The sequence below is a fragment of the Gasterosteus aculeatus genome, chromosome 2 (genome assembly GCF_964276395.1).
Source record: "Gasterosteus aculeatus chromosome 2, fGasAcu3.hap1.1, whole genome shotgun sequence".
Taxonomy (NCBI): Eukaryota; Metazoa; Chordata; class Actinopteri; order Perciformes; family Gasterosteidae; genus Gasterosteus; species Gasterosteus aculeatus.
This window is the reverse complement of record NC_135689.1, coordinates 6,778,487-6,797,027: the sequence shown is the minus strand read 5'-3', so window position 1 is coordinate 6,797,027 and position 18,541 is coordinate 6,778,487. Positions and strand designations below refer to the sequence as shown.

At 42.3% G+C, this 18,541-nt stretch overlaps 5 protein-coding genes across 6 annotated transcripts; 3 read left to right on the top strand and 2 right to left on the bottom strand.

Moving 5' to 3' along the window:
• The first annotated feature begins 287 nt into the window (after positions 1–287).
• Positions 288–2,788, top strand: LOC120828813 (lysophosphatidic acid receptor 6). Its single transcript, XM_040192426.2, has 2 exons — positions 288–439; positions 794–2,788. Exon 2 carries the CDS (start codon positions 863–865, stop codon positions 1,826–1,828), a length of 966 nt encoding a protein of 321 aa, XP_040048360.2. The 5' UTR covers positions 288–439; positions 794–862; the 3' UTR covers positions 1,829–2,788.
• On the bottom strand, positions 1,914–8,458 carry ints11 (integrator complex subunit 11). The gene is made up of 17 exons (XM_040192424.2): positions 8,022–8,458; positions 7,644–7,741; positions 7,328–7,401; positions 7,005–7,233; positions 6,797–6,895; positions 6,669–6,703; positions 6,444–6,582; positions 6,270–6,334; positions 5,794–5,983; positions 5,638–5,721; positions 5,462–5,551; positions 4,861–5,023; positions 4,633–4,743; positions 4,392–4,453; positions 4,094–4,236; positions 3,791–3,920; positions 1,914–2,306 (listed from the first exon to the last, which is right to left on the bottom strand). Exons 1-17 carry the CDS (start codon positions 8,047–8,049, stop codon positions 2,241–2,243), a joined length of 1,806 nt encoding a protein of 601 aa, XP_040048358.2. The 5' UTR covers positions 8,050–8,458; the 3' UTR covers positions 1,914–2,240.
• Positions 8,459–8,463: 5 nt separating this feature from the next.
• Positions 8,464–10,314, top strand: cptp (ceramide-1-phosphate transfer protein). Its single transcript, XM_040192431.2, has 2 exons — positions 8,464–8,801; positions 8,892–10,314. Exons 1-2 carry the CDS (start codon positions 8,674–8,676, stop codon positions 9,412–9,414), a joined length of 651 nt encoding a protein of 216 aa, XP_040048365.2. The 5' UTR covers positions 8,464–8,673; the 3' UTR covers positions 9,415–10,314.
• Positions 10,315–10,454: 140 nt separating this feature from the next.
• On the top strand, positions 10,455–14,652 carry ubxn10 (UBX domain protein 10). Of its 2 annotated transcripts, XM_040192430.2 has the most exons (2): positions 10,455–11,743; positions 14,517–14,652. In XM_040192430.2, exons 1-2 carry the CDS (start codon positions 11,193–11,195, stop codon positions 14,533–14,535), a joined length of 570 nt encoding a protein of 189 aa, XP_040048364.2. In that variant the 5' UTR covers positions 10,455–11,192; the 3' UTR covers positions 14,536–14,652. The 2 variants fall into 2 exon arrangements, with proteins under 2 accessions (XP_040048364.2, XP_040048363.2); XM_040192429.2 differs by lacking the exon at positions 14,517–14,652 and having other exon boundaries at positions 10,455–12,057.
• Positions 13,044–17,140, bottom strand: ddx19a (DEAD-box helicase 19a). The gene is made up of 11 exons (XM_040192425.2): positions 16,865–17,140; positions 16,653–16,716; positions 16,343–16,535; positions 16,146–16,238; positions 15,278–15,380; positions 15,078–15,192; positions 14,779–14,956; positions 14,432–14,669; positions 13,999–14,161; positions 13,724–13,915; positions 13,044–13,631 (listed from the first exon to the last, which is right to left on the bottom strand). The coding sequence occupies exons 1-11, from the start codon at positions 16,925–16,927 to the stop codon at positions 13,570–13,572; spliced, it is 1,464 nt and encodes a 487-aa protein (XP_040048359.2). The 5' UTR covers positions 16,928–17,140; the 3' UTR covers positions 13,044–13,569.
• Positions 17,141–18,541: the final 1,401 nt, after the last annotated feature.

The window sequence follows — 18,541 nt, the reverse complement described above, 5'->3', positions numbered from 1 at the left end:
CTCACATCCCCAGGACATTTGCACAGTAGTTTCTCACCATGGAAATATATGAACTTAAATATCTTGTCTGTTTATATTGTTCATTTTTGCTTATGTGTTTATCTTATTTTTATTCGTATAGTGCACCAACCACCAAGAAAAACTACTGTATGTGTAACATACGTGGAAATAAATGGCTTCTGGTTGTGAAATCTTGACGAACCATGTTACCAATTGATGGAAATGAAGGGGAGGAAACAGTGTGTCATGCGGTTTTCATGCCCATGGCTTACCACTGAAACAGAAAATAAAGACATGTACAGCACTTTTCACCACAATCAGAGGAGCTGCTCAACCAATGTGCACCTGCAAAACTAAGCTTGCATCTCATGTTTTTGAAACATACAGTGCCGCTTTCTTCAACTGGAGATCAGACAACAGCTTCAAGGAAAACAACTTGGTAAGCTTTATTTTCCGAACTGCTTTTTAAAAAAACTTCAACTGTACATATTCTAGGTTTATTTTGTGTAAATATTTTTAAAGTAGGGTCTATAATATATTATATATAAACACATTTTACATATATAATTATATCTCTCTTTAAAGTCTCACAATTGATTTAGTGCTCAAGATTGAAACAAGGAAGCAAGTTATCTACGAGTCTCTTTCATTTCTGTTTAACTCCGTAATTCAATGTGTGAGTAAACGTGTGTCATGTCTGAAAATGAGTGGGCACCTTCTGGAACAAAAAGAATATTTGTCGAGTGAGAAACTGAAAGTGGTAAAACTGAATGGAAACATGTTTGTGTTGCAGTAAGAAGCGTTTATGAGAATCGACCGAGGCTCACTGGCTTTCATCTGAACAAACCCTCACACTGCAAAGATGAATGTGACAGGTGGCGACTGCAGTCCCCCCTCAGTAGAGTACCAGTGCTACTTCTTCCCAACGGTCTACATCCTCGCTTTAGTAGCAGGTCTACCAGGAAATCTGATCGCCCTTTTTGTCTTCACCTGCAAGATCACTTCCCGCACGGCCTTCAGTGTTTACATCAGCAATCTGGCGGTGGCAGACATTCTCATCCTGTGCACGTTGCCTTTAAGGATCCACTACCACCTCAACAGTAACAACTGGGTGTTCGGGGATGTCGCCTGCCACGTCACCGGCACCCTGTTCTTCGCCAACATCTACTTGAGCATCTTCTTCATGACTTGTATCTGCGTGGACCGCTACATGGCCACAGTACACCCGCACAGCCATTTGAAAATGCGGAGCCACCGCTGCTCCCTGGTCGTGAGCGTTGTGCTCTGGTGCGTGATGGCGGTGGCCATGCTGGTCTTCGTCCTCATGGGGCCCCTGAACACCAACGCGCACGCATCCGGAGGCCACAGCTGCTTCGAGAATTTCGCCAAGGAGGAGTGGGACAGGCGCCTGCTGGGGTACAGCCTGCTGGGCCTGATCTTTGGCTCCCTGGTGCCATCCGTCATCATCCTGGTGTGCTACCCGCTGGCGGCGAAGCGCATCTCCAGGATAAAGACTAAAACCGCCCAAAAGGCCGTGAAGGTCATTTACACCATCCTGGCCATAACGCTGCTCTGCTTCCTGCCAAACCACGTGGCGTACCTGCTGCACTTCCTGCGACGGATGGGGGTCCTCCAGAGCTGCTTTTTGGTCAACGCCATCTACCACGCCAGGCGGGTCACCATGGCGCTCGTCACCTTAAACACGTGCCTGGACCCCGTGCTTTACTACCTCACTACCACCCACTGCAAATGGAAGCAGTTGAAGATGGCGTGGCCCTGGGGGAGAGTCCGGAGAAGTAGGGGGGTATACACCATCGCAATGAGCTGAACGGTAACGGTGTATGGTAACAGTGTATGGTAACAGTGTATGCATACTGTGCCCATCACCTTATACGAGTCATTGATTATGAACGTTAAAAAAAACAAACGTGTTTATTGAAACTGACTTGTACAACAAAATTAAGTGACAAATCAGCATCTTATTTTTCTTACTCTTGTGCAATTCAGTTAACGAGTCCATGAAAGAGTACCCTACTAAGAAGAATGGGTCAATTACAATCAGTATTCCAAGGCAACCGGTTTAAGGTTTACAACTACAAAATATGGAATCCTCTGCATTTGGAAGGAGTTTTGAGCCTCCGCAAATCCGGGCTTAAAGTGAGATATGGAGTGAGAGTACATGAGTTAATTTTAGTGTGAAATTTCCTTCAAATGTTCTTGTTTTGGAAACAAAAGATATTTCAGCAGAGTCCGGATGGGAGCCCTTTTTTCAGCAGAGTTGAAAGAAAGCTGCCCAGGTCCTCGTCCTGAGAAAGAAAACCAGAATATTAATTCAATAGATGCAGGATTTTCATCTTAACACATTAAAAGAATAAAAAGATACTTGGAAATGGGTATCAGCAGTGAGATAAATCAAAAGAGGACCGAAAAAGCAGATGTTGAGAAAGCATGAACAAAATATGGTTCCATTGTAATTTAATAAACAGATTATATTTCTGATTTTAATTAATTGTTTTGTATAGAAAATACTGTAAGCCTGAAAAATGTCTAAAGCCCAAGGAGACATCTTCTGCTGTTTGTCTGATAAAACTTCAAAAGATATTTAATTTACAATGAAATAAAATATATCAGGGTTTTCCAGAAGAACATTTTTTCACATATAGGTTGGTTGACTTTTTTAAGTCTTTTAAAGTATTTTTTTTTAATTCGCATCGCTACTATAACTGTGGTACTTTTTTGTATGTTTATTACTCTGTATGTTACAAATAAACATTGAATACTTGATTGGTTATCAGATTAGTTGGCCTTTCATTTTCTGCAGATCTATTTAAATTTATTGAATTGATTCATTCATTTGACATTTATTGCAATCTTCATTGGGAGATTACACATGTGAGATTAAAGAGATAAGAGTAACACAATTTTCTCTGTGTGCTTTTGACAGGAAACCACTCCGCAACCTTCCGTTACGCAGTGATAGCAGTTTAAATATAAGGTTTCCCACCACTGTCTCCTCCCACACTGTCTACCCACACAAGTCTTATTTAACAACCATTTCCCCAGACTTTTTGGGCTTGTAAAGACTCGTTAACTGATCGCTAGCGGTCCAAACCTTTATTGTGTAAAATCCAACATAAGCATGTGCTGTGGCGAAAAAGGATCGGCAGTTCTTATAATCACTCATTTCATTAAATGAACACGGAACAAAATGGGGCATAACCTTTGGCATATATAGTGGTAGTTTGCTTGTTCACACTTTGGTTTAGCAGATGACGCAGAGGTCAAAGCTTACATTTGCAGAGCAAAGGATAGGTTGACTGACTTGAGTAAAAAGTCCAAATACCTTGATATAGGACAAAAAAAAGGAGAAATGGCGCACAGCTATAAAAGCACGCTTGTTTACAACCAACTCTAAAAGCGTCTCCCCGCCTACGGCCTTTTTGATCAGTTTCAGTTCACAACTGACCACAAAACCAAAATAGATCTGCATAGCTGAGTCTATCAATGCATCATAAGGAGTTCCACAGGCATCTAGTCAAAGCCCCCTTTTGTATATCTTATAAGCTTCCACTGAGATAAATGAAAGATAAATACAATGGGAATTAAGATAATTATGATGATGAAATGCTTAAGCACTGAGGCACCAATTTAGTTATTATTTATTTGCTGTGAACTGCAAGATAAAAAATGCAAAAAAATGAAATCTTAAAATGAATATTTCATCAGCGTATGGCACGCAAGTTTGTTTTTATGGTGCCAAAAATAATAAGCGTTTAGATGACATTTTTACCTGATAACTCCAGGAAAGTAGCAAGACCTTGGTGTTGGCGTCTTCAGCACAGGAGGAGACTTTGATGACAATCGACTCCACCATGACCGTACCATCGGGGAGATGCTGTATGGTATAACCCTTTAACACACTGAAGCATAGAAGAGAAAAAACACATTTTTAACACAGATGTTATCTAACATGTCACACAGTAAAATGAGATTAAATATCTTAATTCTCAGAAAGGTAAAGTCAAAAAATGCAGATTAGAAAGTTGTTGCGGGAAGCCCAGTGAAGCTCCTCCTCCTGCAGTGCTACGCTGACCTCTTAAGGTGTGTGTAGATTCTGTGAAGTGTGTCAGAGTCGCTGTGCGGGTCTTGGAGCTGCACGCGGCAGGTGAAACGTAACTGGTGTTCGTTGAGGCCCAGCTCCTTCAGGGCCTGCTCCGACGACACCAGCTTCAGACTCTGTGCGCAGGGAAAGACAGAGGGCAGTCGCACCAGTTGTCTGTTGAATGCGGTAACTGAGCCATTGCCATCTGGCAGGTCGCATAACGTATTTATATAGTCCAGTGGCGACAGACTAACTGCACTGACATGTAGTCAGAAGTATTTGAACTTACGTTTTCCTTCATGATCAGGGTTCCATGCATGGTACGAGGCTTTTTGGGATCAGGAAGCAGCCCTGCAACACAAGAATGGTTTGGAACATAAATGAATAAACGAGAAATTAAACAGATACATTCAGTCAAACGGAAAGATTAAACTAAAACTCCTTGTAACCAAATGAAAACTTTGTGCCAGTTTATTACTCCTTAGGTTGTGAATTAAACAAAACAAAAACAACAACAACAAAAAACATACCTCCGAGAGCCATCCCTCGCTTGAGCAGGTTGAGGGAGATGTCCACAGGCACGCTGGGATTCGTTGTGACAGCCACCGTCTCTCCGTTGGCTGGCATGTGGCAATCTATGCCTGCCATTTAAAAAGAACATGACCAGGACTGACAACCACCATCTCCATTGCATGCACACTTCCACCAATGACTTCCAATGGGCGTGACATTGTTTATGTGGTTGGATATGCACTCACTGAACTCCTGTTCGATCTTGCCCTTGAGGAACTCCATTTTTACCGCCTCCCCGTGTACAAGCAGCATGTTTCGAGGCTCAGCCATGCGAATGAGCTGCATGATGCCCTTGGCGTCTGCATGGGCACTGAAGGACATGTACTCCACCTGTAGCTTCACATCCAACTGTAAGAAGCACAGAAATCCAGTCCATCAAGTCCAGAGTTGTTTTTCTCATGGATCCCAATTTGTTGGGGTTATTTAAAAAAAAAGGAGCCGTGAGAAAATATTTCTCCTTTTTTGTTGTTGTTGTTTTGTTTTATTATTCTGTTCCGGTCAGTTCTGGGGAAATACACTTACTGTTTTTACTGCTGAAAGTTAGATGATAAATCTTTCACTTTTATTAAATGTAGAGCTAAATCCAGGGGACATTTGTCTTAATACGTTATCACAGACTGAAAGCAGGTGAAAACCAGCCTCTGTCTAAATCTCTCTATAATATAGTGCTGCAGGCGTTTTTTGCACCTCCAGTTTCCTCGTGTTGAATCAAATTGGATTGCAACCCCCAAAATAAAGTTTGATCCCATAACTGTGACACACAAAGGGAAAAATAAAATATCTTACTGTTGATCTGCCTTCCATTTCAAGTTTCCTCTGCCCGTTTAGGATCTTGTGACCGATTGTTCCTTGTACACAATACCCAGGCATGATTACCTAAAAAAACAAAAAAAAAAAACAACTAGTTCTTCATTTGGGAAAAAAATGAATAATAACGTCTTCTATTTTCTCTCAAGACTCACCATATTTTTCTCATTACCAGCCCACTTCTTGAAGATTTGCAAAGACTGGCCGGCATGCAACATACCCGGTGTGGCAAACACCACCTAAAAGTGCACATCAAGTTGTAGTTCACAGTCATTTGAATTTCCATTCCAAAACCAAAAACACATTCTTACCATAGGTCCAGGGTTATCAGCATAGGAGCGATCAAAAGCCTTTATGTGCTTAAATTCAAACATGTTTCTCTGTACAAAGGTTTTTCGAATCTTCTGGTTGGTCCATGTTATGAAAAGCTTGTAATAATGATTGGCTTTCTCCGTCAGCCCAGTGGAAAAGTAGATCGGGGCCTTTAGGTTCATTCTCTCCCTGTTTGAAGAGAGGAGATAATAAGCCAGAACATATTACAAAAAAGTTAATGGAGAATGCATCAATTGTTCTTTTAAACATAAAAACACAGATTGAGTAAATTTTTTTTCATATATTTTTATTTTGCCGAACAAATAAAAATCTGAATCACTGAGATTATTTATCACTTCACATTTGCTCTCTTATTTACACATTTTGACTGATTTATTTACACACAAGAATTTATAAAATGTTTAAGGTAATATGAGGCATCCTATGTGAATTTCACTTCTTTTGAAGAACTTACCAAAACGTTTCCAAAAGGATGCAGAGTTCTTGTGCCCTTCCGAGAGCAAAAACTGGAATGAGAACCTAAAAAGATGAAGAAAACAAAATTTGTAAGTCTGATCTCTCCACTATGAGATAAAGGAAGGAAAGTAAACACCTGAAAATACAGGATTACAACAACTCTGAAAATGACCTTTCCGCCTCTTTCTATGCTTTCATGCACTTTCTTCAAAAAGTCCCTCTCTCTGCATCTCTTTGAGTCCCGGATGGTGGTGGCATATGTGGACTCTGAGATGAGGAGGTCTGGACGGCACTTGTCAATCCATGCTGCACTGCAAACATAGAAACACAACGTTGAAGAGACCGTAGGCATAAACTTCAGCATTTAATCATTAAATACAATAAAGGAAATTCTCACCCTAAATGCCTGTCCGGTGTCATGTTGTAGTCTCCCTGATGAATGAAAACACATTTTTCTTACAACCTGTCCGTCAAATGCACTCTCGGATACTGACTCTGAGAAAGCGCAGACTTGTTTGCACTCACAGTGTAGACCACAGACTCTGATCCCACTTTGATGTGCACCATGGCAGCTCCCAGGACATGACCTGCATAGTACGCCTTGATCTCCAGCTCATCATCCACCTGACAGCAGCACAACAAAAACAGCTTGATTCGCTATCCAAAGAGACGGGCAGCTGGTGCAGAAATGAGTGACAGATGGATAGCTGCAAGAATCATATAACCACTGCACCTGGACGGTTTGATGCAGGTTCAAAGGTACCACTTTCTTCATGCAGTCCTTGATCATTTGCGAGGTGAAGAAGTTGGTTTCTCCCTTTTTGTCAACGGTGATCTTCCGAAAGTCCTCCAGCAAAATGGGACAGATGGCCTTGGTCGGATGGGTCATGTAGATGGGTCCATCGTAGCCCACCATCTCACTCATGAAGGGCAGAGCGCCACAGTGGTCCAAGTGGAAATGGCTAAAAAAGGAACCGGTAAAAACACTGGATTGTTTAATGGATTCTATGTATATTAGTGAGAGAACTTACGCTACACATTGTGAATACAACAAACCTGATGATCACACAGTCCAGAAACTCAGTAAGGCGCCCATTCTGAGTTATGTAAGAAAAGTCTGGGAAACGTCTCTGCAATGAAAATTAGGATTAGACCGTAATTTATTTTCATATGTTAATGTGGATTCGATTAAAGGCAGACATCTAAGCTCTTATGTCATGCTTCAATTCATAGCACCACAAGCTGTGTTTATGTAGGTTTTATAATGTCTGTTACTGAATGTGCAGGTCTGATGTTGGATATAATTGGAGTCTTATTTTCCCCACTTATTCGGGTCAAGCAATCAAATTGAAATCTAAAATAGTTTACTTACATCATCGTTGTATCCCATGTGCATCCCACAATCGAGCATTATGTTTTTGCCTCCAATAGAGACAAGGATGCAGCTGCGGCCGACATCCTGTCCAGCACCTTGGAGAGGGAACAGGGAAGTTAAAAACTGCCTCACAGCAAATGCAACAACTAACAAAGTTAGCTTCGGCAGCTAACGGCGGCTACTGGCAGTGACGGGTCAGACTTACAAAGTCTTTTCGACGAACACTACTGAAAAAAATCACACAAGTTACTGCTGCTCAAAAGTGCGCAGGGAATTAAGAGAATATATAACATCTAAAAGTTATTGACACATGTATTGTTGACGGAACTAGCATAGCATATGATAGCTTCCAACTGTGGCGTTAACATTACTCACCCAGTGGCGTTACTTTAATTTCGGGCATGTTATCTCAGCCCTGTGGTTGAAGATGAGATAGTATACCAAGTTATCCCAGGACGTTGGTCTTCTTCTGATATATAGCCTTGTTTACCAAGATTTGTATTGTCTAACTGGCATCCATGTGGGTCACTTCAAGTATCGACCTCTTCTCGTCTAGCTACGCACTTCCGGGCAGCTCTTTCAAATTAAACTCCTTTTTGTCCATGTTCTAAGACTTGACTACAGAACATGTTGAGGAGATGTGCTGTGTTTTGTGACAGTTTACAATAAACATTAATTTACACAAATCTTGAATTCCATAGGTTGACTCAATCCACCATTTGCGGAAACAATATTAAAGATGCTAAAATCTGCCCAACAGCCAAGATAGCGCTTTTATTTTTGAGGCAAGTTGCCCATTTCCGGTATTTCCCGGCTCGAGTCTGCGCAGTAGAGGCAGAACAGAGCAGGAATGACCTGTCTTTCCACTGAGATGAAAAGTCGCTTACATTTCCTTTTTTTCTGAATTTTGTATGTATTCTGCCTCTTGTACTACAGTCGTGTACTACATTTGTCACAGTCGCCCAGTTGCTTGGTAGCCGCTAGTTGCCGATTGGCTTTGGTTGATAGCACTTCCGTATAGATAACCATGGCCGGTACAGAAGAAGAAGAGAAATTCTCCTTACAGGAGGTGCTCGACACTTTCAAGTTGTGTTTGTCGGATAGCAAAGAAATCTACCTCGAACAGTATGTGGCTGGGTGGCGTGGTCTTGTAAGGTGAGTTTATGTATCATACTATACCGAAAAATAAACTAAAGCCAAGAGTGCGGAGTTAACACACACGGTTGCGTTTTGTCCCATTCGCAGACTTTTGAACAGCTTGGGCAGCGTTTTTGGCTTCATCTCCAGCGACGCCGTCAACAAGATCAACATCCTGGTGGCCCACTTGAAAGGCGAGAACGGTTCCCGGTACGTCACCGTCCAGTCGATGGTGGCGTATGAGCTGGAGAACGACCTGGTGGACCTGAGCAAGCGGGGCAGCCACCCGGAGTCCGGCTGTCGCACCCTGCTGCGGCTGCACCGCGCGCTGCGGTGGCTGGAGCTCTTCCTGGAGCGCCTGCGCACCAGCGGCGAGGACAGCAAGACCTCGACCATGTGTTCGGAGGCCTATAACGAGTCCCTCTCGCGGCACCACCCCTGGGTAATCCGCAAGGCCGCCGGCATGGCGTTCTGCATGATCCCGGGGCGACCGGCTTTCTTGGAAGCGATGAACGTTGGCCCCCCGGAGCAGGTCGTGGCCAAGCTGGGGGAGGCGCTGCCTCTCATCTCTGAGGTGTACCAGATCACAGAGGACCTTTACACTCGACACAGCCTGATGGATTTGCCATAGAAAGCAAAAGGTTGTGTTATTTGGCACTTTAATCTAGCTACTAGGTTTTTGGTAACATAAGGGTTGTTTATTATCTGCAAAGTGTTATTGATTAAGCAAACGTCTACCGACACTTTTGTTTTTTACATATTGTATTGTATACTACCTTACACTTTAAATGTTGCATGTTTATCTGCAATATTTATAACATGCTTCTTTTAAATTCAACTTTCCCTTGCAGACTATTTTAATTTAAGTAGACAAAGGGAAACAGTTGAACCAAAGTTTTAGCTCACTGCCTACAGCATTTATGTTGATTATAATGTGGTAATAGGACCATTAAGTCAGGTTTTTAAAGTTCTCACACCCTATTTCATTCCAAATACAGCCTCATAAATTTGATGTTGTACAATGCAATATACTGGATGGATTTCTATAGTCGTGTTGTAAAAATGATCAGTCAAATGACCAACTGCATTCGTAATTGAAGTGCCAACAGCATTACATTGATCTTGAACATTAAAAAGCAAATGTACATTACAAAACAGAAGTAATCAGTACTGTGGATGCTTCAAAAACACATTAGCCTAATGGCCAAACCAAACACTTAAGACACTTTGGGAGAGAAAAAGGAATAATCAATCAACGGCTGTAAGCGGTGGACTCTGAGCTGCTGCCCCCACTGTAAATGATCTCAATGCTGTTTCTTCTATGTACAAATCACAGATACACTGTTAACAAGTGATTGGTGTGTTGTTTCTTAAGAATGTAATGTAATCTATACATTATGACTAATTAAAAACGAATGTATTAACAGTGTACAATAGTGAATATAATTGGTTGATGATTATGAATTAGTATTTTGAAAAGTTGTAGATTAATTGTGTGACATAATCTTAAGTAAATGAAGACATGAATGAACTCTGCTTGAGTCACGTTTTTATATTTTGGTGCTCACGATTGTGAATGTAGTGGTCACTACATACCGGTACTGTTATGACTGTACTTCTCTTATAATTCAACTTTTATAAAACTCCAATAGTCCAAATAGACTTAACAGTGACTTGTGAGACATACTTTTGTGAAGAAAGTTCCTTTAGAACAAAGTACATTTACTGAAGAAGATAATGTTGTAACTTTTCCTTGTACTGCTATCATTTCAATAAGAAATTAAAATGGTTTGATCAGTTTAGTTACACATTCCAATAGAAATTACAAAAAAAAAAATCAATGAATGCAATTTAACGTTTTATACATTCAGCAAGATGTTTTGCAGGCACACAAGTGCCCTCTTCCAATGCTTTTACAGCTCTGGTCAACAACATATTGGAATTGAGTTGATATGATCATGTTTATGATTCCTTATCATTTACATAAGAAAAGTTCTGAAGTATGACGGTTTTAAAACAAACGTTGAATATGCTTTTAAAGCTTTTAGAGAGACAGAACCCCCCTGAACTACATTACATATATAGCTGCAGCTGCGTGCTTCCAACAGCAGGGGGCTCCGTGACTCCAACCACGAGCCGTCGTCAAGGCAACCGAACTGTCATAGCAACCTCGCTGACGCTAAAAGAGAGGCACTTCGAGCATAAACTGGACGTAAAAGCGAACAAGCTGAATTTCCAGCGGTTTAACCTTTAATTGAGCTTCAGGGACATGATTTCTTCCGTGTAGTGAGCCGACTTCTGACCGTCGGGGTATCGTTGCCTTCGACTCTTATTGTGAAGGACTGGAGCCAAGAAACGACGGTTAATTCTCACCCCAAGGGGCTATTTTCAACTCTCCCGTTGCCACCGATGCATCTGACGAGGCCAAAGTCCTCCAAAGGGCGAAGCAGACCGTCTGTTGACGACTCTTCGCATTCCGGCGGCGTCGACGCCACACGGAGTGCGCAATCTGTGTCTCCAGATTGTCCCGCGTCCAGCAGGCCGAGCAGATCCCTGCGCTCCCAGTCCCAACCCACTATGAGGAGGCAGGAGGACGGGGCCCTGCCGGTGCTGCAACACGCTCCCGACGCTCCGCCGCCGCCCTTAAACAAGTACACGGTTCTCCCGTCCATAGGCGGAAGGCAGTCAGGTGTCAGTCCCGGCAAAAACACGTCCACGCGGCTGTCTTACGCCGCTGTCCTGCAGCGCGATCGGCCCACGAGGGACAGGGACACGACCCGGACCAGCGGCTCTGAGGTGGGCGGGGGGGCTGGGCCTAAGCCCCTCGACCGGGCACCGACTACGACAGAGGAGAGGGGCAGTTTGCTGCTGGCCATCCGGGCGCCGTGCGGTAGGAGGTTTGAGCGGCACTTTGACCCCACGGACACGCTGCTGGCGGTGAGAGCCAGCGCGGAGCTCAGGTACGAAGCCGAGTACGGAGGCGCTTCCATCGAGACCATGGACGTGCCACGCAGGACCTTCACGGACATGGGGATGAGCTTGGCCCAGTGCGGCATCTTGAACAGATCGCTGCTGTGCATCTCGCAGGATTAAAGTGCACGAGTGAACTTAAATGTTGCGTTTGTTCGTGTTGTTAGATGTGACCTTTAACTTTGGGTGTTTGAGCGTCACGTTGCAGAATGATGCAGGAGTTGATGAGGTCGAAGACATTTTGTGTCCAGCAGTTCATGAGATTAAAAAAAAAGAAGGTTGGACTCGGCCCAATGTGGGACAATCAGCAACGGTCACATTTATTTTTCTGAATCTGCATTCACGATCATATTTTTCAGAGCAGTTAGATCCACTAATGTAAGTTGTTTTGCTGCACCTTTGCTCAGAACACTATAAAAAAGGTATCCTGGGTGGCCTTATATATCCACAGTTGGCCTGTGAGGACATTTCAAATTACAAGTATACTTTATTCATTCCAAATAGGAGGTAATTAGTAAATTAACAAATTGTCTGCAGTCAGTTATCAATATCAAGAATCTTGTATTCAATACTAAAGCATAAGAGAAACAAAATACAGGTTGTTGCATTAATCGTAGTTTCTGTTGTGAATGTTCTGATATGCCAAATATGGTTTGAACAGTACAGCCAATAGATGGAGAACTATTGACTCAACTTTTATCACAACTTCTAAAATGGGTACATAACTAGTTAATCCTGTGAATGATTATTGATTTTGCAGATTTGTATGTGCTGAGCAACTAGTTGGGATACGGTAACTTGCAGAGACACTATAGTAGTTAGTGCACCATGACCAGGACAGCTGTGGGTCTCTTTCACAGAGGGGCTAATGACACGCCACAGAGGTTAAAGCACAGGCATAATTATCAAAATTAGCAGTGACACCCGTCTCCTTAGCAACACTGGTTCTTTTCTTAGAGTCAAAATGACATTCATACTGAATGGATCCATAAAATCCTTTCTAGATAGATGAAAGCTGTGTGAGGAGTTAAGGTAAGACAATATGAAGTCGATCTGCTCACTCTGGCAACGGAAGAGAGAGAATTTAGAAGTTACAAGTTACCTGTGTTTTGAACATATTCTACATTACCTGAAAAAAAATACATTTTTATTAAATATTGTTTTATAAAAGGTTCTGAGGAACATTCAGCGTTTTGGATACAGGATTAAATGGTCCTGCTTGATACGATGCCAAAAACATCTCTATGCTGAAGGTGTCAAAAGTATTTCAACTGCAAGAAACTCAACAGATTTAATATGCAACAGTAGTTATTTATTTTTCACCCACACAAAAAGAGCAACAACTCTGGCTTCACAGTCTTAACAGCTGTGGAAGAAAAAAGGGCATTTAAACAGTATTAATTGCTTCAACTCACTCAAGGAGATTTTATTTGAACTCAACCATGATTTTTAAAATCAGATCCATTCTTAAATCTCCACAATCATATGTTAATAATTCACATCAAACAACACTGCAAACCATTCGCCGTAGTCTCTTCACCACTCTTCTTAAGTGCTGTTTCACAGCTGACGGCAGGTTTATAGTCTCTGGGAGACAGCTTATAAAGGCTTAGAAGGCACTCCAGCAATCAAGGTCGGACACATCTATGAAAAAGAACTTTGGCACAAAGAACCGCCATAAAACAAGTTTGCATAGTCAAAACTAGCATGCATCTCAGCTGTAAACAATAAAATAATTCAAACAATAAACCGTGCAAATAACTCAAGTCGCTTTTGAGGTAACGCCTCCGTTTTATTCCTGCACGTAGCAGAGCCTTCAGCTGATCAAGCTTTCCATTTCCTCCAGATTGCTCGTGTCCAGCTCCGTGATTGTCCTGTCTGTGGCAGAGAGACGGGGAGACAAAAGTCACGTTGGGATCCGGGCAGTTGCTGTTCTACACGCTAGAACTGAAAGAAAACCAGCAACATACTGAAATGCATCTCGATCTCGTGGATGATGTCCATGCTCTTTTCGCCGTCCACCATATTGACCGCAAACCCTCTCCTGCCGAAGCGCCCCGTGCGGCCAATCCGGTGGAGGTACGTCTCGTTGTCGGCCTTCCCGTCCAGGCCCACGGGGAGGTCAAAGTTGACCACGAGCGACACTTGCTCCACATCAATACCTGGGCTCAACATAAAGTCAAAATGGGTTGGAGACCTGAGGACAGATAGCATGAGCGTTCTACAAAAGGAAGACCTCTCTCACCTCTGGAGCACACGTTTGTAGTCACGAGTACTTTCTCCTTGCCGTTCCTGAAGCGCTCGATGACGGCTGCTCTCTGCTCCACGGTCATTTCGCCGCTCAGTAAAGCCACTTGGTGCCCCTCCAAGCGCAGGTTTACAGACAGCCAAGCAGCCATCTTGCGAGTCTAAAGAAAAAATAAATAAATAATAATGTCGCAAAAAAAAATACTACGTCCCTTCAGGGAGACATTCTTCCTGGAATCGGCTATATTAATATGTGATAAAGACATCTTATTCCTCAGTACACCAAAATGTAAACCCTCAACTATCAGCTGGCATTGTAATGCCGTCTGAGACAGTGTCTGGACCGAAAAAAACACCTTTCCTTACCGGGCGTATGATGGGCATATGGAGATGAAAGTGTGTAGCATGCGGGGTTAAAACAGCTGACTTACACGGCAGAAGATCATGGCCTGTGCAATGGTGAGGCTCCCATAGAGATTACACAGTGATGTGAACTTGTCCTCCTTCTCCCTACAGATCACGTAGAACTGCTTGATGGTGTCCAGCGTCTCCTCTTCCCGCTTCAGCCTGATGATGTTGGGATCAGGAACCACACGTTCTGCAAACTTCCACACAGAGTCCTCAAAGGTTGCAGAGAAGAGGAGCATCTGGCATTTCTCTGTTAGCAGTCTGTGGGGATACAAAGAAATGCCGAAGAATATCGCAACACGAGAACCACGTTGCCAGAGAAAAGTCCTTGGATTTCACCGCTGGTTATTGTGCTCTGAAAGCAACGCACCTGTGGATCCGTATGCTCTGGTCCCGATGACCTTGTGTGGCGATCATCACGTCAGCCTCGTCGAGCACAAACATAGTAATCTTCTTGGGGTCAATGAGCTTGTGCTTGGTGCACCAGTCGAGGATGGTGCCCGGTGTTCCGACAACAATCTGCTCCTGCAACTTAGTGCCTCGCTCCACTGGAAACAATGCGAAAATCCATGTGATGCCATGAGCAACTGTGGCACACTAAAGGAAGTCAAATACAATTTTGGACGCGCATTGCAGCAGAAAATATTACAATTATGGTCAAATTCCTACTTCTGTTTCCCCGAATGGCGTAGGCCAGTTTTACGTCGGGGCAAAACTTCCCCATCTGCTCGATTACTTGACCGATCTGCAGAGCGAGCTCGTACGTCGGCGAGATGCACAGGCACTGAAAGACCCAAACGCTTTGGTTAACGTGGAGCGCATTTCAACGTCGACGCCGGCTGGCTCGGCCGGTTTCACGTTGTGCTTACCTGAGTCCACTTGTTCTCCAGGTTCACATGGCTGAGCATGGCCAGAGAAAAGGCAGCGGTTTTACCCGTGCCAGACTGTGACTGGGCGATCAGATTCTGAGGTCTGGAGGAAGTACGGACATGAAGACACACACATTTTTTTAAACTATTGCAAGGTAATCAGTTACAATACATTTTAGAGCTTGAAGAATCAACAGAAAATGATTCAACTATTTTGATATTAGGATTTTCTAATCATTACAAAGAAAATACATGATGGCATCACTCCGGCCACTAGACTTTGATTTATGTATTATTGTTTAGTGTTTTTATCTGGAAGATTTTACAGCCCAACAAATAAACAGAAAATAATTGTCAATAAAACAATCATTAGTTACTGCCCATATCCACTAACTTCACGGCAAATTAGCCTTTCCTGCATTCTCATTATTGTTATGGTACATTTTGATTCAGGATGTAGCTGTTGTATAATTAAATTATATCTTGGCCATTTAAATGTGCTAGACTTGGTACAAAACAATTATACTTGTACCACCACTGCAGCCAAATGCTGCACTGAACGGCATTCAAATTAATCAGTGCCGATTACCAGAACATTCACCAACATGATTGATTCATTGTACAAGTAATTTGTCAAGCAAACAAAAAAGAAAATCTGGTTCCAGGCTCTCAGTAGTGAGGATTGACCGTTTTCCCTCAATTATATACAATATTGTCTAAACTGAGGTTTGGCTTATTGATTCTAAATTATTTAAGGCTTCAAGGCGCTTTTGTTTTGTTTTGTTGTTAAAGAGATTTTGTGACTTTAGTGTTGAAGGCTGGTTTGGGAAACAACTGCCAAAAGGGGGGAGGGTGAGCAGGAACTCACGGCTGAGCCAACATCATGGGCAGAGCGTTCTCCTGGATCCTCGAGGGCCGGTTGAATCCCATGTCGTAGACCCCGTTCAGCAGCTCGGGCTTCCTGTCCATCACGGCACAGTGACGACACACGCGGTTTAAAACAAAGTAAAACAACAACAACAACAAACATGTATGAGCTTCAAGAGAGTCAACAAAAGTATTTACAGTCTCAACTCCTCAAAGGTCTTGACGGAGTACAGGGGAGACGCGGGGTCCCGCTGCAGGACCTCCACCTGGTTTCTGTTCCGCACCAGAGAGCGGCGGATCAGTTTGTTCAGCAGGGACTGCTCGGCCAGGTCCGCTTGGTTCCAGCTTTTCCTCGAACCTCCATTTTCAGCAGTCTCCGGCTCAACGTTGCCTGCGCAGGTGGAAACGGCACCACGCGAAACGTCAATGCGCCGCCGCGGGGCGGTGCAATTACGGGATAGATCTGTGTGAACGTTATCGAGATTTTTTATTTTTTTTAATAAGTTACCGTTTATGTCTCCTCCTATGTTACGAAAGGAACACACTCGATCCACTTTCCTCGGGGGGTTCAACTGGTTAGAGAAAAATAACATTATGGGCTAAACCAAAAAAAAGATAGCATGGTGTGAACAGCAGCTAGGTAGCAAATTAGCCCGCTTGCTAATGAGCGAAGAGCGGAGGTACTTTTGGGGAGGCGTTTGTCTCCTTTACAAAACGCACCTGTAGTGATGGAGTCGTAGATTCTTGGAGATCGACGGCGACTGCCCACGAGTCGTCAGACATTTTCAAACTTTGAAAGTAGTTTTCTGTTGAAGCAAAACGACACTTTTTTTTTGTTTTGAATCAAAAGTTTGATGTCAGCGTGAATGATGTGCGTCAAAGCGAAGTGACGCCGCGCCGCTGCTGCTGACCAACCGTTACCCGTTGGGCCGCACGAGTGGTGCCTTCAAACCCATCGGGAATATAGTGTTTTCAAAATGTAGGCCACCAGAAGCAGCTAATCAAACGGACCAATAACCGGGAAATAGGAAGTTACAGGTTATAATAGTAGTCATACGTAAAATAAGCATAATTCTGTGGCATATCTTTTGTGGAATAGAAACGTTTTAAGAATGTTAAGAAAGTTTTATGATTATTTAGGAATTACAATTACGTTTATAGGTCTTTATCTATGTGTATTAGCTAAAAAACATGTCCAATTGTTTTATATTCTTCTTTAAGCAAAGATGAAAGAAACGGGTATCCGTTCACCCATTTAACACAAAAGAACGCTTGAATTCATGTGACTATCACTTTACGAAGTTTATAAACTGTACTTGAAGGCACCGCAGTATTCCCACCCTGTTTGTGGTGAACATGCTGACACAACAATCAGATTATCGACACAAATCTACTACGTGACAACTGATTTGACCAATTCAATTCAATATACTTAGTTTATCAGTGCAATTAAATTATTTATATATTTATTTATTTATTTATAATCGAAACTTGTTTATGTCATCACTCTTTCTGTGTCAATTGAAGTCTAGGCTGATTTAGTTTCTTTGTAAAAGTTAATGTTGTAATCTTGATGTGTATCAATATGTGTGAGTTAAATATTTTTTAATTCAAGCCTAGTTTAAGTGTATTTTTTAGGCCTGGTTTCATAGTCAATAGAAAAGCGAGTATGGCCTTGATTACTTTTCTAATATTGATTATTATGTGTTTTTCCATTTATTGTGTATCATTTTCTTCCTACCAACTTAAGTTGAGACTTTTTTCAACCTCAACATTGCATAATTAGTTAATTAATTGTTTTTTCAATCAGAAACAAAAGGGAAGAAAAAATATCCCTGACAAATTGTCGTCCATGTGAAGAAAGTTATATATAGTATAAGAAACTATATATTCATGTCCACCACATGAATTACCAGCAAGCCTGATTACCTTGCGTTTAAAGAAGACACGGCCCCACTGTTCCATGTAGAGCTGAGGCAATGCTCAACGTAATGCTATCTGGATGTAGTTTATTTAATAGGATGATTTGCTTGTTTTCTTTGTCGTATGTGATCACAAACTGAATGTCTTTAACCAATTGAATTACATGCTCTATGGCAATGCCCCTAACAATTTTATAGACCAAACAATAAATCAAGAAAACAATCTACAAATGAACATAAAATAAAATTAATCTTTAGCTGGAACCCTATAATTGTATTCTTCATTACATACCCAATATCCTTTTTTACCTCAAATTTGACTTCAACCACGATTTGGTTGTTCTGAGACATAATGAGAAATAAAGTAATATAATGTAATTTTGGTAGTTGTAATAATTCAGATGGTGCCTTTGTGTGCGCGTGTGTATTTGTGTGTGTGTGTTGGAGCGGTTGAGAAACGGATAGACAATGAGCT

Coding starts and splice junctions, on each gene's coding strand:
- LOC120828813 (XM_040192426.2), top strand. CDS start 863: ATGAATGTGACAGGTGGCGACTGCAGTCCCCCCTCAGTAGAGTACCAG.
- ints11 (XM_040192424.2), bottom strand. CDS start 8,049: ATGCCCGAAATTAAAGTAACGCCACTGG. Junction 6,335..6,443: donor GCATAGAAAGAGGCGGAAAG/GTCATTTTCAGA, acceptor TCATCTTTTTAG/GTTCTCATTCCAGTTTTTGC. Junction 4,454..4,632: donor GCGAGGGATGGCTCTCGGAG/GTATGTTTTTTG, acceptor CTTGTGTTGCAG/GGCTGCTTCCTGATCCCAAA.
- cptp (XM_040192431.2), top strand. CDS start 8,674: ATGGCCGGTACAGAAGAAGAAGAGAAATTCTCCTTACAGGAGGTGCTC. Junction 8,802..8,891: donor GGGTGGCGTGGTCTTGTAAG/GTGAGTTTATGT, acceptor TCCCATTCGCAG/ACTTTTGAACAGCTTGGGCA.
- ubxn10 (XM_040192429.2), top strand. CDS start 11,193: ATGCATCTGACGAGGCCAAAGTCCTCCAAAGGGCGAAGCAGACCGTCT.
- ddx19a (XM_040192425.2), bottom strand. CDS start 16,927: ATGTCTGACGACTCGTGGGCAGTCGCCGTCGATCTCCAAGAATCTACG. Junction 16,717..16,864: donor CTACGACTCCATCACTACAG/GTGCGTTTTGTA, acceptor TTCTCTAACCAG/TTGAACCCCCCGAGGAAAGT. Junction 16,536..16,652: donor CATAGGAGGAGACATAAACG/GTAACTTATTAA, acceptor CCACCTGCGCAG/GCAACGTTGAGCCGGAGACT.